The 18,943-nt window shown below is 33.4% G+C and overlaps 1 protein-coding gene and 1 long non-coding RNA gene across 3 annotated transcripts; both read left to right on the top strand.

Annotated features, from left to right (window-relative positions):
- The first annotated feature begins 363 nt into the window (after positions 1 to 363).
- LOC121206048 (serine/threonine-protein kinase ATM) lies at positions 364 to 14,634 on the top strand. The gene is made up of 21 exons (XM_041076225.1): positions 364 to 596; positions 1,057 to 1,165; positions 1,275 to 1,418; positions 1,854 to 2,015; positions 2,136 to 2,331; positions 2,461 to 2,617; positions 2,693 to 2,832; positions 2,937 to 3,024; positions 3,281 to 3,384; positions 4,060 to 4,158; positions 4,878 to 4,934; positions 5,105 to 5,189; positions 6,670 to 6,744; positions 8,918 to 8,959; positions 9,099 to 9,169; positions 9,743 to 9,791; positions 10,167 to 10,238; positions 11,983 to 12,138; positions 12,238 to 12,327; positions 12,411 to 12,598; positions 14,184 to 14,634. Exons 1-21 carry the CDS (start codon positions 528 to 530, stop codon positions 14,632 to 14,634), a joined length of 2,604 nt encoding a protein of 867 aa, XP_040932159.1. The 5' UTR covers positions 364 to 527.
- Positions 14,635 to 14,703: 69 nt separating this feature from the next.
- LOC121206228 (uncharacterized) lies at positions 14,704 to 17,264 on the top strand. 2 transcript variants are annotated; one of them, XR_005901284.1, is made up of 5 exons: positions 14,704 to 14,794; positions 14,903 to 14,974; positions 15,143 to 15,303; positions 16,292 to 16,417; positions 16,995 to 17,264. It is a non-coding gene; the product is annotated as an uncharacterized lncRNA (long non-coding RNA). The 2 variants fall into 2 exon arrangements; XR_005901283.1 differs by lacking the exon at positions 16,995 to 17,264 and adding an exon at positions 16,943 to 16,972.
- Positions 17,265 to 18,943: the final 1,679 nt, after the last annotated feature.

Raw genomic sequence — 18,943 nt, forward strand, 5'->3', positions numbered from 1 at the left:
CAAACTCAATAAATAACATTATCAATATATACAATTAATAGATATAATAAAATATGTACTATACAATTAAGATACAATTCTATAAATATTATATTAAAATAAAACTTTAATCGAATGATAAAATTAATATTTTATTTAAGTAAATAGTATGCATTCAATTTTGAAATATTAAAATTTTTAAATAAAACAACTAAAATACAATAGAATAACAACTAGGGAATAAGAAATTAGAGCTGATGTTGTAACCTTTTAAAGTTTAAAAACCGAAACCTAATCTAAACATTTACGAGCGACTAAATCTATAGTTTAACCAAAAATATTGGTAGACGAGCCTTTATTGAAACAAAATATAACACACTGGGTTTTAAACCCACCCGCCCCCTCATTGTCAAGAAAACCCTTGTTTCCCGGAAATACAAATAAAATAACACTTTTCAACTCGTTACTTTTCCAAACACTGCTCACTCCCTCCATTTTCCTGTTCATGTATATACTGTTAGTTCTGAAGCCTCTTCCCGACGGCGGCCATGGTTACTTCCAGTGATGTTCAAGAGATCGTATCTAAGCTGTCCTCCGATAAAGCTAAAGCCCGCGAAGTAAAACCCTTTCACTCTCTACTTTCTTCTCCCGAATACAATCGGATTGGAATTTTGTTTCTATTTCCTTTCCTTTCGGTTTTGGTGACCATTGAATGTACTGTTTATTTTCGAAGCTCCAATTTTCGTGCCTAAACAATCAAAACAAAAGTAATGAAAATACTATTTAAGGTTTTCTTGATTTAACGACTCAAAAATGACAATGGTATTACCTTCAGGATTTCTTTTTTAATACTTTCTTACATATTACATGGAACTAAAAATGAAATTATTTCTCACATTTTCTAAGAGATGATCAAAGAAATTCGGTCTCCTATTTTTATTTTGACACTGAAAAAGAATAGTAGAAACATTTGGATTTTTAAACAATGTGCTTATATTGTTGTTTATGTGTTTACTCGATAACTAACTGAAATTCTTTTCGTTTATTATTATTATTATTATTATTTTGCATTTTCAGGACGGAATAAAGTTGCTGACTATGTGGTTAGAGGGAGAAAGATCTATCGGATTTTGTAAAGTTATAGGACAGAATACTGCAAAACTTAAACCAAACGAGATTCCTCAGTGTAAGATCGATGTCTGTTTGTTTGCTTGTAACTTTGGCATGCATTCTTTAGGTGTTTTATTAAAACATCATCCGAATGGAATTGACATTGGTTATATTGTTATCTGCAGCGGAAACATGGCCATTTCTTATTAAGTTGCTTACACAGTGTGTATCATTGGAGATATCAACAAGCAAGCGGCGACCACCTAAGTTAATTTTTGCAAAAACTCTTCGAACTGCCATTCAACGTGCAGAAGATACTAAGTTTCCTGGTTAGTGACTGATTTGCTTGGTTCCTTATGATTTATATAAGATAAAAATATTTAGTTGCATCTTTGTGTTATCGATAGCTGGGTAGTCTTGGTTTCCTTTACCTTAACTGCAGGGTTGTGGTTTTCAGCCAGGTTAATAGACTCTAGGGGATTTCTTGGTGAGTAAAATCCTTCTTGTTAATGCCAGCCGATTAATACATGGCCATCTCAACCAAAAGTAGAAAATTGTAAAATTACTTTTCAAATAGCTAGTAGCCACTGAAAACAAAGTTCAAAAGTTAGTCCTAGGACTTCAGCTGTTAAAGCCCATGCTACTTCGTAATTTTGAAAGTCCACATTGGTAGACTAGCTAAAAGGCTTGTGCAGGTTCCCAGTAATTTGTGCTTTCACGTATCATCAAAGCTCATATTGATACATCATACATTTTTCTTTCAGGAAATGTGTATCCATTGTTGTCTGTGGTTAAAACACTTTTTAGTCACATACTGGATGTGATAAACAATGTTCCAAGCTTTCAATCTGAATATGGGATTATATTACGACACCTTTTGCTGGTCAAAGAGTATCGATTTCATATGAGGAAGAACGTTTACTCTGGTGAGTTTAATACTGTTTATATTGCATTTGCAGGCACATATCTTTTCCTGTTTTTATGCTGGCAATCCTTGTTTGGAACTGTTTAGTCTTCTCAATTTTATTTCAAGACTTTTTGGCCAGGTCTTATGGTTTTCTACTTGGAAAAGGTGGCAACAACATTGACAGAGAAAAATAACACCCAATATAGTCAGAAAGAGGAGATCTTTCGCAGCATCCTAGCCCTTCATTCTCTTCTAGAAAATCCTGCTGGAGATTTCCCAGATCACCTTAGGGAAGACATCGTGAAGGGGTTTGTTAAGATATTTTCTTATATAAGGTATACCATTGTTGGGACCTGCATGCTTTCATTTTTATTTTGCCTTCTTCTGCTGCTTTTAATCATTCTCTGTAGCGATTGCTGAAAGTGATCTAATAGCTTCTGCTTTCCCTTGCTGCACATGTTCAGGGATGAGGGAAAAGTTTCTCGCAAGCTAATTGAGTGTATTAATACATACTTGTTAAAGGATGGTCCAAATTTGAGTTGTCAGTCCTTAGAGATCCATAATGCAGTACAGCAATTTGTTTTTCGTTGTTGGTTGATGACACATGATAAGGGTCTTAAGGTTAACACTTATTCCAATTTTTAAGTTAAACTTGAATTTATGGGTTATATCTTATGTATTTTTTTAATTCTATAGGATGCGCTTGTTCTTTATGCAAGGTTACAACTAAATTTAGTTAGAGGTGTAACTGAGGGAAGTTTATTGGTTGAACAACTCTTGGATGTCATATCTAAAGAACTAGATCAAAGCAATTCTTCAATTCCTGGTACTTCATGGTGAGTGTTTTTAATTTTTATCCTATTCCTATTCTGCCCCACCTCCCCTTTTTTTTACTGCCTGTTGCTTCGTTTTTTATGGATTTTCATACAAGAAACTTTAGGAGAGATGGAACCAAGGATGATAAGTTTGGAACCTTGAGTAGTTCTCAGCAACATTTGGTGGAGCTTGCAGCACTTGTATTGTATCGGGTATTCTGTTCTCATGCCTAGTATCTAATAGCTATTTTTTTTACTAGAATTAATGCTGTGCTACACTCTTAAAAGTCTCTATGTTTTGATATAATAATTTCAATTTGCTGCATATCTTGTGTTGAATTGTGCATTTGATTTTTGAGTTCGGGTGGTGTTCATATAAATTTGACTAATTATTTGTTGAAATTGGCAGTTTTAGTGGTCGAATTCTTTAAAATTTAATGGCTTAGTCTTTCTTAATGTGATATGATAGGCATGTGCAACTACAAGCAGAGCAACATCAAATGAAAAACGTGTTAAAAGAGAGAGTACAGCTGCCCGTTTGAAGGAGGAGCTTGTAAAAGGAAAATGGTTATGGTATGTTTAACCAGGAAAAGAAGTACTTTTATACCACATATTGAGTGATTTACTATTTGATTACTCTTCCTTTGTTAAGTTCCATGTTATATCTCCAATGTATCACATGTTATCCCAGTGAAGCCTTTCTGAGCTTGTTTTATTCTATGCCATTTCTTTTTAGTAGGGAGGTAAATGAACTGAGCTTGAACGAACCTACCTTTGTTCATGTTCATTTGTTTATTTTTAGGCTCGTTTGTCTTCAGTTTGTGGTCGTTCATTTAAAATTTTGTTTGTTCATTTCATTTTTCTAAATTAAATGAACTTGTTCCTGAACATTAAATGACCACGTTCATGAATAATTAACAATTTTGTTCATGAACAATAAATAAACAAATTTAAACGAACAAAAAATAAGCATATTGCTTATTTTTAGATGTAAAAGAATCAAACATAAATGATAATTATATTATAAATAAATTAAACCCAAAACAATAATAATATTAGTTTTATGTTTGTAAAATATGGGTTACAATCATATCTAATTATTCTCGATATGGTCATGGTCAATATTTTTGCTAAATCTCTATGAATTGCTAGCTTATGCTTATCTTCTCAATGGTGCTGGAAGTTCCTCTTATTCTGTTTTCTATGTAATCATTTTTGTTAAGTTGAGCTGCATGGGTGTTACTGCAGGAATGTGACATTTTGTTATCTCATTCGTAATTACTACACTCGCATCAGTAAGGATCTTTTTATCTACTGGTTTGAAGGCATTTGTGCAAGCTTTGAAAGGTATAATCAGACAATTTTTTGTAAACCTTATCTTAATTGTTTGGGTAGCTTTTTTGACGTCCCTTTCTTTTTGGGTGCATATTGATACATGAAAAAGTTGTGCCTTCATGTGGTTTCCTTATCATTGTTACTGATCCTTGAAAGTAGTCCGGAACATTGGGAAAATTTACTCGCATTATTGTCATAACAGGTGCAATACAGGCATACAAGCACGATCAAGTTAATGCTTGCATTTATGTATTCATGTGCATAGGGATGCATGCACTTGAAAATTTCTGAAACTTCTGTGCACAACATTATTATATTATTTATTGGACTTGCCTCATGTTATTTCATCATTATGCAAAACATTCCATGTTGTCGTGGAGGTTACACCCTATTTATTGGACTCCATCTTGAAGGTCCCAGGTTCATATTCTAAGATGGAGGGGGTGGAGTTTTTGGGTTGGGAGAGGCTACCACCTATTGTATATCTCAAAATTCTCAAGTACAAAAAAAAAAAAAAAAAAAAAACCTTTCACATTGAGATAAGCTAAAGCCTTCCATGTTCAGGTGTATGCATGCCTATTTAGGAATTTTCTGGTTGATATTCATAGATTACTACAATCTTCAGGATATAATTTGCTGTTTTTTCTTGTATTCTCTTAATTCTTGTGAAATATAACCTTGCCCTTATTATTGTTAATTGTTTTTGTTGGACTAACATGTTTATGCTACAGAATCTTGAATGATGCAAATGTGGAGCATGCATATGATGGTTTACTATGGACTTTGCGGTACACCCTTTTGACTATAAAATTTGGAATTGTTGTTCGCTTTTTTTTTATTGATTCTGTTTATTATTGTCTTCAAAATTGTCATATTCAATGGTTGATTTATTAATGTCTCTTGGATTTAAGATTCAACTTTTCCTTTGAGCTTAAAATTGTTGTTACATGCATTAAAGGAGTCTGCAGGAACTCTCATTGATGGAGCTGCCTTCAAATGCTCAAGTGGAGATTTCACTGAGGTCATCTCTTACCTCAAAAGAGGTACATTTTTCTTAGTACTCTTTCTTTTGGGATAGTTTTCTGTAATTTGACATATGCATGTTTCGCTTATTGATGTATTAAAAAAACAGATACACATAATTTTAGGTTGGCTTATATATTGGATTTTGGTGTCTACTCCTGGCCCTGTGGCTTGTTTGTGTTAGTTGGTGTTACTGTTATCTCACATATTTCAAGTTCAAAATTAGATGTTACGTTATATCTAAGTCCGGCTTTTTAACCTTGCTAGTAGGCTTTGATTTTGGTTGGATGTTTAATGGTTGTTACCTCGTTTTTGTTTTCTTGGCCTTTATTTGTTCCCCATTCATTAGAATTGCTTGTTCCTTGGTATTAGGTCGTAGGCGGGGAGTGGTAAGGTGTGTTGTTTCATGTTGTTTACAATTAGTATTGTTATGGTTTTAAATTCAGGTTAGATTTCATCTATTGTTAATCAGTATTAGGTTGGATACTTAATAGGTTGTAGGCATTGAATTGGGTTTTGCTGCCTCAAAGTAACATGCATTTGGAGTTGTAGAGCTTAACTAAGACTATCTTTTTGTGGCTGGTTATGTCTCAAATAGAATTTGTTTCTTGAATTTAAGATTTTTGAAAAGCTGAACTAGAGGAGTTTTCCCACAAATATGTGCTGTTTTCATCTGCCATGAGTTATATATATAATTTGAGTTTTTCATGCTGCAGTTTTCATAATAGTAGAGCTTGTCAAGATTAGCCTTAAATGGTTTATGCTAACATTGTCAATGTTTAGAATTATCTAATGGAACCACTATAAAAGTAAGAAAATATCAAAATGATTGAAAAGAACATCACCAGAGAGATATAGCTGAATATTTTCTGACTTTCTATATAGGAACTACTATTGTACAATGCACATTAATTAATTAGTCCATATTATTAAAAAATTGCATTTACATTTGACTTATTCTTCTTCTTAATGCATTAATACTACGCTATGATCAAAGTACTAGAAGAGGCTTGATTCTGAATAATTGTAGGCATAATGGACATCCCATGTAGGCATAATGGACGTTACATGCAATATGGACTTTGTATAGTACATATAAGACACCTATCACAGGGGGAACTATGATAGGGTAGTGCTTGCTCTGATACCATGTGGAAGTAGCGATAGAAACAATGCTTTGTGTTTATTTGATGTAAGTGTACAAATAACCTGGAGAGGCCATTAGGTTTGGAACCTAAATTTAGAATCAATCCCTTAAGTATGGGGATTTATATTAACCATTACAATAAGGAACAAAGAAAATCTGTCTTATCTAACTACACAGTGCACCAAATGAAGAAACAGATACTATATAAAGAACCAAAATAACTGCAGCTGTAATAGATGGCTAGCATATGACAGATCTTCAAATAGTAGTTGACTGATTTCTTAATTATATCTTTGCTTTGGACGAGTTCTCTCTTTTAGCTGTTTTGACTTGGTATTTGACAAAAACTGCAGTTTGATTGTGGTTGGCAACTAATATGGAGCCATCTTATGCATGGATTACCAGCATTTAGCAACATAACTCCAGTGGTAAGTTCTCTTATGCCTTTCCCTCTTGTACTTATTTTGATAAGTAGTTTTAATCTTTTGTTCTCCTCAATATGCACTGAAATTTGTTTGGAGAAAGAGCTTTCCAATGCATTATGATTTCTTTTTGTTAGAGAAATTTAAGTTTCCTGTGAGCCTGCTATAACATATTGATATCGAGGAATCTTTGTAACAGTTGAACTTGAAATCAAAATTGAAAGGCAAAACAGTTGAAATTATCAAGTGATATGGTCATTCATTTCTATGTATTTCATTATCATTTTTGGAGTTTTGTATGTATATTTATAATGATTGAGGTGAGAGTGGGCATTCTTATTTTGGAGCAGTATAAAATGTTCTAGAATTGATAGTCGCTAATTAGGGTTTATGCAGCTGGGAAATGGTTACTTCATCTTTATATTTTGGAGGCAAGTTTCTAGAATCCAAGATGTTTACTTAGGTCTGGTCAACTCTTGAAATGATAGGATCTAATCCTGAGATTAAGTTTCCTGCCTTGCTTAAGTTGCAAGTTATCTGTTCTGCAGTCCGTCTTGCTGTGTGGGTGCCTTCTAGGGATCTAAAAGTGGCTGTGATATGGGGAAACAGCCAGTATTTAAGGGTTTTGCTACCATCTGCCACCATTAATCATATAACTGCTCTGTGAATGCGATGAACCTATCCCAAAGAGAGAATCCCAATTTCTATAACAAATCACCAAATTTAAGCCTCAATAAATAAAATACAAAAAAAAGAAAAAAAAAAGAAAAAGAGAACCAATTCAAGGTAAATGACAAGTATTGACTTAAAATATACCAATGTTCCCTTAAAATTTTCAAAATGTGATTCTGGGGCTCGGTGGAGAGAGATTTATGGCATTCATAGCCACCAGTTGGCAATCAGTTCCAAGTGATGCCGGTTGAGGGTTAAGCTGAGGTTGAGCATGAGAAGGGTGGTTTGTTGGGTCAGGTGGCTGGTTTGTTATGTGAAGGCGAAAGAAAAATTAGAAGGATGCCTGGAGAGTTGGAACTTGAAACAGATAAGAGAACAGGAGAAAGGGTGGGGGTGGTTTGAATGTTCTCTTTAATTATTTCAGTTCCGTTCTTATTTGTTTTTTAAGATAAAAGGGTTGAGGGGAAAGAATAAGTGAGCAAGCAGTGGTAGAGAATGCTTTGAAGATATAGAAGAAAATTTGAGAGGGAAAGGGGGATGATAAATAGTGTAGTAATTCTTTGCATGTAAATTATCATCATAATAATTTTTTGCATGTATTATAATCCTTTTTTTGTGTCTTTGCTTATGATCAGATGGTTAATTGAATTTTATTGTAATTAACAAAATTTCTCATCATAATAATTTCATAATATTTATAGTCTTAACCATTCATTGAATGTTTATAGGCAAATCTTATCATATTTAGCTATTGTTCTTTTAATAGAAAATAATGTGAATAATAATGCATGTAGCTAATTTTGTTTTAATAGAAATTAATATGAATAATGTGTACTTCATTATATAAACAAATAAATTAGAGTGTCATTTTTATTTCTACCAATTATCAGCTTTATGTTTTGAGAAACTCTCTTGTTTTTCAAAAGCTTTTCTCTAGTCTTTATCTCTCTACCAGTGCGATCCTCCTTAGCTATAGGGTTGCTTTTTAGGCAGCTTGGCAAAGACTAAAAAATAACATAGGAATATCAAAATTATTAGATTTACTTGTATATGAAACTTCTCTAAAGTCCTAAATTTTACAATGTAATTATTGGCTATGTCATGTGTTCATAATATCATAATGCTAAATAATCTTGTTTCAGTCAGCATTTACAAGTAGTTGGAGAACTTGCTTTGTGCTAAATAGATATTTTATTGGGGGTTTTCACTAAGTTTTGGTCTTGTTTAGTTTCCTAGGAGATTTGAACTAGAATTATGTTGAATTTTTATATGTCATGTCGAATTTCCTTTTTAGATAAAAAGGCCATCAAATCCGTCTAGTCCTTTAATTTCAAAATTAAATTATATGCTTGAAGGAAGAGATTTGTGTCGAGGAATACTTTTTATTTTTTAAAAATTCTAGAAGGATTATGTCCCAAAAAACCAGTTGCTAGCTTTTGAAACCATGTTTTGTGATTTACTTGCTGTTTAAGCTTCTGCTAGGATATTAACTTGTGTATTCATGCAGGTAGATGCTGCACTGGCTCTCCTTGGGAGCATTATTTCAAATGTGAGTGCTATTCTACATACCAGTGGCCTATTAGTTAGTAAGAGGGTGCTGTATTTTATTTAATTAAAACTTCCTAAATTAATCTGGTATTCTCTCATTTAAATGTTTTTATTTGGTTTGCTCGTGATTTTGTTGTTAGGATTTGTCAAACACATGTGTTGTGCCTCATGACGCATGGGATCTTCGATTATTTAAAGGAATGCCTTCCCTGTAAGCTCTCTTTGCTTTTGACCTGACGAAAATATTTGTCATTAGGAGTCTTTAATGAAAAGGTAAATAAGTTCTCGCTCAACGGTTCTAAAAAGGTTTATTTAGGCAATTTTCTTTGTGAAAGTTCTTCATAACATATGGTATTATTTAAAGAAGGTATACTGATGGAGTACAAGTTAAGGAAAATTTTGAATGGAGGGAACTAAATATTGAATTTCAACTGAAAAAAGTTGGATATAGTTAAGATGTATGCTTATTTGTCTATATTTAGTTTTCATTAGCTGTTTCTACTGCATCTGGCTGTATACAACCGCATGTAATGGATATAAAGGTCATCATTTGTCAATTAAAACATCAAGTAAAATAGAATATGGCTACTAAATGTGAGTCTTTATGTGCAAGCCAGAAAGCTGAACTGCTGAATTGCTGATTAAGGGACTGATTAAAAACCCCAGTTGATACTTGAAAATCTTGTCCTTGCTTTCTCCACTTCTCTTTTTGATGGAACCTCATTTCAAGTCTACGTTTGATGTTATTCTTTTATCTAATTGTCTGGCATTTATGTCTTTCCAGGTGTACTCTGTACTTCATTGCTTGTTATTTTTCTCGGAAGGGATCTCAGGCAAGTGGCTCTAACTGGTTCCTTTTGGATTTTGAATTGTTACCTCACAATTGCTTTCACTGTCTCTATGCGCTGCTTGGGATATTTGTGTGTTATTTTTCATGTATCTTGTGTATATTTTTTGATACAATGTACCTGCTAGTTGGTTTTCGCTCCAATAGCATGCATTAGAGTTTCTTAAAATTTTAGATATAATAATTTATCTCCATAGCTCTCTTTTGAAAAGAAACAAGCAAATAGAAGAATTTTGGAAATATCTTGTTAATTTGGTTGAATAAACTAGAACTGATCACCTTTTTATTTTAAATTCAAGCTGGTATGTCAGTTTTGTGTGTGCATGATATGAATGGGGAGTGAGCCATCTGATTTTTGCAGGGTGACCTGAGGGACATTTTACATCTACGGAAGTATCTTCTAAGAGCAACTTTGGGCTCTCTTAGCTGGAATGTATGTTTCTCTTGATTCCTATACCACTTCTGTCCTTTATTTGGCATGATTTTTTATTTTAGTTATTCCCCCTTAGAGTTAGCATAGAAGGTAGAACTTTCAGACTACTGTTCATGTGTTTGTTTCTTATTTACTCCATGCTTGGTTTGGAGGAATGGCTATTTCATTACTTATTCTGTGATGAACAGTTATGTAAAAGTTTGGTTGAAAGGAATAGAGATTCTGAGATCTCCCATATGAATGACTGTTTTGGGTGACAAGGAATAAGTCTCCTTTAGGACAATTTTACCTTCACATATTTTATGTATTCCCAATTATATCATATTTTCTTATCCTATTATTATTTTTCTTTGTTTATCTTTCTACTGTTCTTTGTCTAGATTTTTCTTCATTTCTCAAGCATTTGATCCGTTGTTCTGCTATAAGTTGATTCAAATATTGAACCATGACAGATGCAATGAATTTTTTTTTTAAGCTTTTAAGCATTAATACAAGCAGAAAAGAAGAAAGAAACCGAGAAATATCAATCTCAACTTGTGGTAAAAAACCCTCACAAATTAGTTTAAAAATATGCTATTCTGCTGAATATAGAATCTGTAAACATATAATTTACATAAATTTACAATGTTTTGTTAAAAATTGTATAATGATTTTAATTTTTATTAGTAAAATGTTATTATTAAATTGAAGGGTAGAACAATTCTTTTATGTCTATTCCTTGTTTATTAACATCTTAACCAATCAAACATCTTAACAATATTCTTCCTGTATTCCATTCAATGATATGTAACATCTATTCCCTTTCTGCTATATTTTCATCGAATGACTACTCCATTCTCACTCTAATCCATTTAGTGAACCAAATGTAACATTTCTGTTTTAGGTCAAGATTAGAGTTGGAAACATTTCTTTTTCGAGAGAAGGAGCTATCTTTCCTTTTTGGCTGTTGGCAATCAATCAAGATTAATTATTATTTAATGTGGTGGCGGTGATTTCTAGATTTGTTGTCGAGTCTCTTCTCTGAGAATCTTCATTTTTAGGAGTTAGGAGAAATACCATTCTATTATCTGAAGTTGCTCTAAAGTTAAATTTCTTGATCTTGTGTGGCTGAGCCATCTTTTAAGCATATTGCTACTTGGAAGTGGAAGCACTAATACCCTTGGTCATTTTCCATTACTGCTTGCGACTTTCTTTGGTTTATTAGGTGAGTGATTTTTGTTTTGTTTCACCCTCCTGAAGCTAGTTTTCAGTAGACATAATAGCCTGGATGTTTTGGGGAATTCCCATAGGCCTTTTTTTCTTGAAATGTATTTATTGCTGCAGGCCATTTTTTCCTACTTCCATTAGATCCTTTTTAGGGTTATGCAAATTGTCTATCTTTAGAGTTCTATTACAAGTTGGTTTTTGAATGGTGCTCAAGTTTTATGCACTCTAGTCTTTTTTGGGGTTATGCAATGTTCCATTAAGAGTTCAACTACAAGTTGGTTCTCTGTAGTTTGAACCGCAATTTAGTTCGGTGCAATCTATTTTCAAGTCTGTCCTTGCTAGAAATTTTGAACTGAGAAGTTTATTTTACGAGGAACTTTTTGGTGGTTGTGTGTATATATATATGGCTTGTTACAACGAATATATAATCAGATTTATATTCTTATTTGTGGTTAGTTTGTCACCTTATAAGCTATTCATTTGCAGCAGTATAAACTGTTATTTTAACCTTAAATTTTTCTTTATTTATGGAATGCAGGAACCTTCCTTACTAAATGAGCGCTTGGTATTATTGTTACCAGCAGCAGTTTATGCTCTTTGTGCTGGGTGTGAACCTTTTACCCAGTGTTACAAAGAAATTCACCTGTTACAGTCTTTTGTGGATGTTATTGAGGTTGCAGATGATTGGATCAAGGTATGTTATGATGTTGACATTCCTTGTTGTGACTTGATTTATGAATCTTATACTATATGTTGTTTTTTCTGATAAATCTTATTTGGATCATGTATATAGGCTGACGAATATGATCACGAAAAGCAGCTTGAAAATTTTGAATGCTCTATTGAAGTTCTTGCAAATATTGATTTGGATTCAATTATTCAGGTTATGGGCTGTTATTTTCAAAAGCATTCTTCTTATTCAGGTTTATATGATTTATTGGTTTTGTTAATTTGATAAAATTTCAGGTTTCCTCATTTCATTTTCATCAAAGTTTACGTCTTCCTCGACAATTCAGAGAGTCGCTTATGCAAGAAATGGAGTCCTGTATTTTGGGACTTTTAGCAGATCTCAAGTTTGAAAAGAAGCCTTTGTCTGATATCTTCTTCATATGTGCTCTACTATGCAATTTCATTTATGGATTATATTTTTCGAGGTTTGTATTATTTTCTCAAGACTTGTCTTTATCAGATTTGCTTTCCTTCTTTTTTATTTGTTCACAATGCATCCATGATGTTGGAGTAACTTATTATTGCATGTTGTGTTGCAGAAAGTAAAACCTATTCTTGGTCTTTCTCTAGTATCATAAGCCTTTAGGTTAAGTGGTTGCTTTGTATAATATCAAAGGGCCTTCAACCTAGCAGCACGTTTGACTCATGCATGCTTTTATATTTTAATTAATAATCAAATTTCAGCACAACATATATTGTGGACTGTGCTATTTCAAAACAATGTTTGATTACAATGTTAGTGGTGGACTGTCCTAAGTCCATGGTAGCCTGACAAGATTGCAGGGGGACTTATTAATACTTTCTCATGGAAAAAATAAGCAGTTTCAGTGAATCTTAATTGATGCAATGCTAGTTCAGGCAATTAAAATTATTTTGTAGGCGGGACACAATTAAAACTCTGGAAGGTAGTTTGGTAATTTAGTTTAGTGTTTCTAGGAGTTTCTAAGAATATCATGTAGTATATAATTTCTTATTAGGAGTCTAAGTACTTGTAAGTCAAGGAATTTTTCAAGAGCTTCTCTTAGTTTCAATCTCTTGTTTTTGTTCAGTTGGCCTCTGGTTAATCAAATTAGAAGTTATTTGTTTCCTTGAGGGCATGGTTGCCTTCTCGGTTATAACTCATCCATTTTTTTTTATTTTTTATTTTTTTATTTCTCTAATTGTTCTCATTCTTCTTTATCTTTGATCTCTATGGTCTCACTACTATTTCATGCTTCGAATTAAGCCGTTCTTAAATCTTAGATTCTTGAATGCATTCCTTAAAGTTCTAGAACATTGTCCTACATAGTGCCAAAAACTTGAGTCTACTGCCTATGACTAAAAATGTCATCTAATCTTCCGGCAACTAGTGTCCAGTTTCACCAAATGAGAAGGCCTCAAATTATTGGAACTTTCGTACATATGAGGCCCAGAAGTTGTTGAACTTTGACCTTTGATCCCTATAAATAGAAATCTTGATATATGAACAAGTAAGCAATTTCCCACTTTGTTGCAGTTTGGCAAAATCTTAATTTTACTTGGGGCGAATTTTTGTGAAACTTGTGTTTTCTCCAGCGAACATTTTAGTTTGACCTTTTATACCGTGGAGACAACCAATTTATTTTTAATTTTCTTCTATTGAGATGGTTGATGTGAGTTAATACTTTGATGCTAACCACTCCTATCTGTAGGTTATTCTGGCGACTGAATAATTTTGTCAATTTCCCTGATTCTGTTCCTTTAAATTTTTCTTTGTTCTCTTTCTATGTTTTCTCCATGGAAGGTGCCCTGCTGTTTGCGGTTTCACTCTATTAGAGTGTAGATTTTATGGTTGCAGACATGTTTATGTCTGTAAAACGAAAACAACTTTTAAATAGAATTTGACTAGACTGATTATGGCGAGTTTGGCTGTGGCATTTCTTCACAAGTTCATGCCTTTTTTTTATTTTTTATTTGCAGTTCAGTGGTCTAAACAAATGTTTTTGTTAACGGATTGTTTATTCATTAAGTTACATGGATTGTTTATACCAGGAATAGAGAAGAAGTTTCATCATTTCTCTCAAAATTGGGCCAGTTTTTGTTAGAATTGCTGAACTATGCTGTTAATGTAATTCAAGAAAACAAAAATGACTCCAGATCTCTCGGATTTTTGGGCTTTACTTCCAGCTTTAACCAAAAAAGCGCTATTGTTGTTTCATTTAAAACCTTTGTTCTTGGTCCCCTTTTCACCCAAAGGAGAGATGGCGATGCCCTGGATGTTGTACTTTATGATGCTGTAAAGCAATCCCTGCAGAAGCTTCTGAAGGCTTTTACTGAACTGTATGATGAATATACTGAAAGTATAACCAACCTTAGGTCTGAGTTATTGGCATCAGATTCTTCTGGATCTGATTCTTCTATACGGATTTCTAACCATGCGGATAGCAATAAGAGTAGGATCATGGACATGGAGTTGGATGTAGATGAGGATGGCAAGATATGACTATTCAGACATCTAGTGGGAAAACTCCGTCTGGTGGATCTTTCTCTGCAGTGAAGTGGAAGTTGGGTATGGTATCGCTAATCTCAAGTTTTTCTTGGTTCTGCACGATAAGACTTGGGATGTCCTATCGAACCTCCTGGGAAAAGAACTTGACTTTAAGGTATGAATGTAATAGTATTATGCTTTATATGTTTCCTGCTGCGTTATCTGCATTTAACTGCTTTTATCCCCCACTTTTTTTTATAATTACAGTTTTCAATGAATTCAGGTGTATGAGGTTATTTTGTGCAATCTTTGTCGGCGCCTTCCCTCATTATATTCTTCAAAGCTGACAGATCTGGTATGAAAAATGTCTTGCCGATGATTATGTCGAATTAATAAGGATTTCTGTAGAAGTATTTGTAATAGAAACCATAGCAGCCTGTTTAATGCTCATGCCATTTTAGTAGGGTTTGTTTCTTTTTCAACTTTTCCACTGTTCTGTCTAACATTTTTTTTCTTACTTTAGGTCAATTTAATAGATAACAGGATCAGAGTGCAAGTTAGTCAGAAGCTTGATTGTTTTAACATTCTAGCTGCTATTGGTTTTTGCTTGATACCCTTCTTTCTTTGGACGTTGAAAAGGATAAACATGGTGTCGTAGCTTTGGAAGAAAGAGAAGCTAAACAGGTACTTTATAATGTTATTTTGCCTTTCTTGTTTATTCTTTGTTATTGGTTTTATATGCTTGATTTGAAAAGAAAGATGATTGTTTATCTTTGTAAGAGATTGGGTTTTCAGGTGAATTTCTAGTTTTCCTCTAGATATAATACATCCACAATTTGAATACTGCAGCCTGTGTGATTTGGGTCAAATTTGCCACAGTTTTCTTCATTGGTTAATGAATATTGAGTTTTAGATATCTTAAGCTGGTTTTAAACCAAACTGATCTTGGACTATGGCAACCTAAAATCAAGATCGAGCTGGACTTGAATTTGATTTCTATTTGCTAACAAATCAGTAAATGTAAAAGCCAATCCAAATTAATTTGAAAAGATTATAAATTGAAACCTTAACAACCTGGAGCAAACTGGAAGTGAAACCTGAAATGATCCAATCTGCCTGCTGCACATATTGCCGCATCTATTGTGGTAAGCCTAGCAATAGCTGTCATTTGATGCATTAAGAGAGTGGTTGGTTTCTGCTGAAAGAAAAATAGTATTATAGATGGCTAGAAGCCTTAAAAGGTGAAATTTTATAGAATTTTAAACTTTTTCTCACCATCAGTTGCTTAAAACGGGAATCATCATTTTATGGATTTTAGGGGTGAGTGGGGAGTTTTCAGTTAAGAAGAATAAAATTAAGTTTAGATCAGGTGATATGAAAACTTGTAAGTTCTCAGGTTGGGTGAAAATTGTTTTGGAAAGGTATTGAATTTTGATTTCAACCTGCTTTCTTCACCTTTTCTAGTGTCATAACCGCTGATTATAGCAATGTGCTCTCTTCAAGTGGCATGCTGCTTTGACACAGTTTCCAACTTCCTATCTGAAATTTTTTATTCAAAGATTGGACCTCTTTGTTGCAAAACATAATATATTCTTATGCTATGATGATGACGAGATTGACCTGGAGATTTGTTCCCAACCATTGTGTTTTGGCTTGATATTTTTTATTGCAGTCCTTGGTGTATCTTGGGGAGCTGGTTGGCAAAGTTGCAGAATTTGATCTTCTTAACTGGTTTGGTCGTGTTAAGCTAATTGACTGCATATGCAATTTTGTTTTACTCAGTCCTGAGGTTGGCCAGGTGATTATTTTTGATCCTTCCCCCTATAGTGCCTCTCATGTTTCTCTTTCAGATTGGACAGAGAAGTTCATGCACCGACTAAATAATATATTAGGCGTAGATTTAAAAAAAATAGTGCTGATATGATTTTGTATACTTATATGATGTGGAAAATCTAAGAACTTGTAGGTCATTAGCACTGTGAAGGCACCTCTTCTAGATGAGAAACGTTTTGAATCACTTTAATTAGGCATTCAGGAGGCTATTTTATTTAAAAGGAAATCGCATTTAGTAATTTAAAGTCAAGACATATAAACATGCCTCTAAAGTATTCTACTTCCTGGACACATGTAATTTTAGGAGTAGTTTCAATTCGTTTTTCAGTTTTTTGTAGTTCTAGTTTTCATCATGTCTCTTGGTTTTAGGACATCACGAATATTTGTCCTTTTCGAAAATTATTTAAATAGAACGAACTGATTCAGTTCCTTGTTCTTTCTCCACATGCCACTATATGGGGCATTTTTTCTGATCTGTAACCATCTTCAGACAATGATTGAAAAGCTGCTTTCCATGCTCATGATCCTGATTATCGAGTTAGGTTCATTCTAAGTAGGCGCATTGGTGTTCTATTCCAGACCTGGGATGGCCATGGAGAGCTCTTTCGTGATATTTGGTGAGTTTCTTGATGTGTTTTCAATTTTATGAAAGGCTCAGCTAAGCAGAAGGTTTTTTGATTTTGTGCGTTGGAATATGTCATAATACAGTGGTTAGTTCTTGTTAATTGTTAAGACGGACATCCATCCTAAAATGAATTGGCAATAGGTGGAGAGGCCATTGTTGTGTTTATCAGCCTAAGATACTGCAATTTGATACATGTGGGATTTCTTTTTATGACCAATTCATTACTCCCCCTCATGTATGAGGACAATGGACCTATCACTTGACATGAACTTCACATGTAGTCATACTGGATCTATCTGTGACATGAATTTTTGCATTGTAGGCTTAATAGGTCTTTCACCAGGGTACTAATGAATGGGGATAGTACCCCCAATTGTAGGCATCCACCCTAAACTGATTAGCATTTGTTTGAGAGGCCCTTTTTATATTTATGTGGCAAAGATACCCCTAATTTATCATCTGTTTTTCTTTTGGTTTTTTTCACCATTTAAGAGTTCTTATGTTTCAACTTTTTTCTGATGCATATGCCTATTATTTTGTGTATACAAATATTTGTTGTTTTGCTTTTAGTAGAACAGTATTGGTTTTAATGCTGGTGAAGTTCTATTGTTGCAGCTGTTGACATTGCTATCTTCATCTCTAATTTTTGTGTTTAAGCACCGTAATGATATGATAGACATCATCGTCTTTATATGTCGTCTTTGTTTTTGATGTGTAAATTTTCTCAGTGACTTTCCTTTTCTTTTCTCCTTTATGGACAGATGTATGCTATCCATGTTTAATTTTAAGATGGGCATCCAACCTAATCCAAATAGCAATAGGAAGGGAGGCCATGTGCCTCAGATACCCAGAATTTAATAGATGTCTTTTTTTTTATCACTTCAATATTCTTATGTTTCAACTTTGTTCTAATGCACTTTTCAATCATTTTGCCTTCTATTTATTTTATTTGAGTCTACCAATATTAAGGCTATTTTTGGTTTGAAATTTTATTTTTGCAAACTGCTTTTGTTTATACTGTTTTTTCCTGGAAAATGTGTTTGGTGAATGAACAATAAAAGATGCTTTTTTTTTGTAAAATGCAAAATGTTGAAAATATCCAATAAATTATCCCTTTATATATTCCGAAGTTCACAGGGGGATTTGAATTATTGGGAAATGGAGTCTCTGACTTTATTCTTTAATGTGCTTTTCACTAAGAAGTCTGATGTTGTATGTGATTTGGGTGTTTTCAATATTAACAGTTTCAGGTATTTGTTTAGGCTTTAATTTTGGTGCAGGTACTTCTCATGGAAGAACCTTGATGTTTACGGCACATTCTAAACAATGTTTTAGCTTTGGGAAATTGTACTTTAATAGCACCTTTTTATGCAAAGTAAGTCATATCATACTATGTGCATGAGAATGACATGGGCCAGCTGTGGTAGGTTCTTTAGCTAGGAAGATATCTCTAGTTTTCTTTTGTTAACAGTCACTTGTTTGTTCTTGATGATTTAGTCATGTAGGAGCTGTTGATCCATGATTGGAGTTTTTACCCCACTCCTGGATTTGTAGTATCTGAAAATCTGCTCCACCTTTCCTAACTTGTCTTTCTGAGAAATATATTCACTCAATGAATTGGAAGTCATCACATAATAAGTGTCTGTAGTCAAACTGTTGCATGTAATGTGAAATATATTCATAAATAGCACCTTCAAAAGTGCCCTAAGAGCACTTGTTGGCGAAATTCATTTTCTTTATAGCTTTCTTATCTTGTGTAGTCTTGTATGCTAGATTTTTTTTGTTCGTTTTTTTTTTTTTTTGGAGGAAAAAGTTGAAAGTTTCAGTTGAAGTTCTAATTTAAGATGCGGTGTTTGTTTTGGATGA

The sequence above is a fragment of the Gossypium hirsutum genome, chromosome A09, assembly GCF_007990345.1.
Source record: "Gossypium hirsutum isolate 1008001.06 chromosome A09, Gossypium_hirsutum_v2.1, whole genome shotgun sequence".
In the NCBI taxonomy this organism is placed as follows: Eukaryota; Viridiplantae; Streptophyta; class Magnoliopsida; order Malvales; family Malvaceae; genus Gossypium; species Gossypium hirsutum.

Coding starts and splice junctions, on each gene's coding strand:
- LOC121206048 (XM_041076225.1), top strand. CDS start 528: ATGGTTACTTCCAGTGATGTTCAAGAGATCGTATCTAAGCTGTCCTCC. Junction 6,745..8,917: donor TTAGCAACATAACTCCAGTG/GTAAGTTCTCTT, acceptor GTATTCATGCAG/GTAGATGCTGCACTGGCTCT. Junction 8,960..9,098: donor TTGGGAGCATTATTTCAAAT/GTGAGTGCTATT, acceptor TTTTGTTGTTAG/GATTTGTCAAACACATGTGT.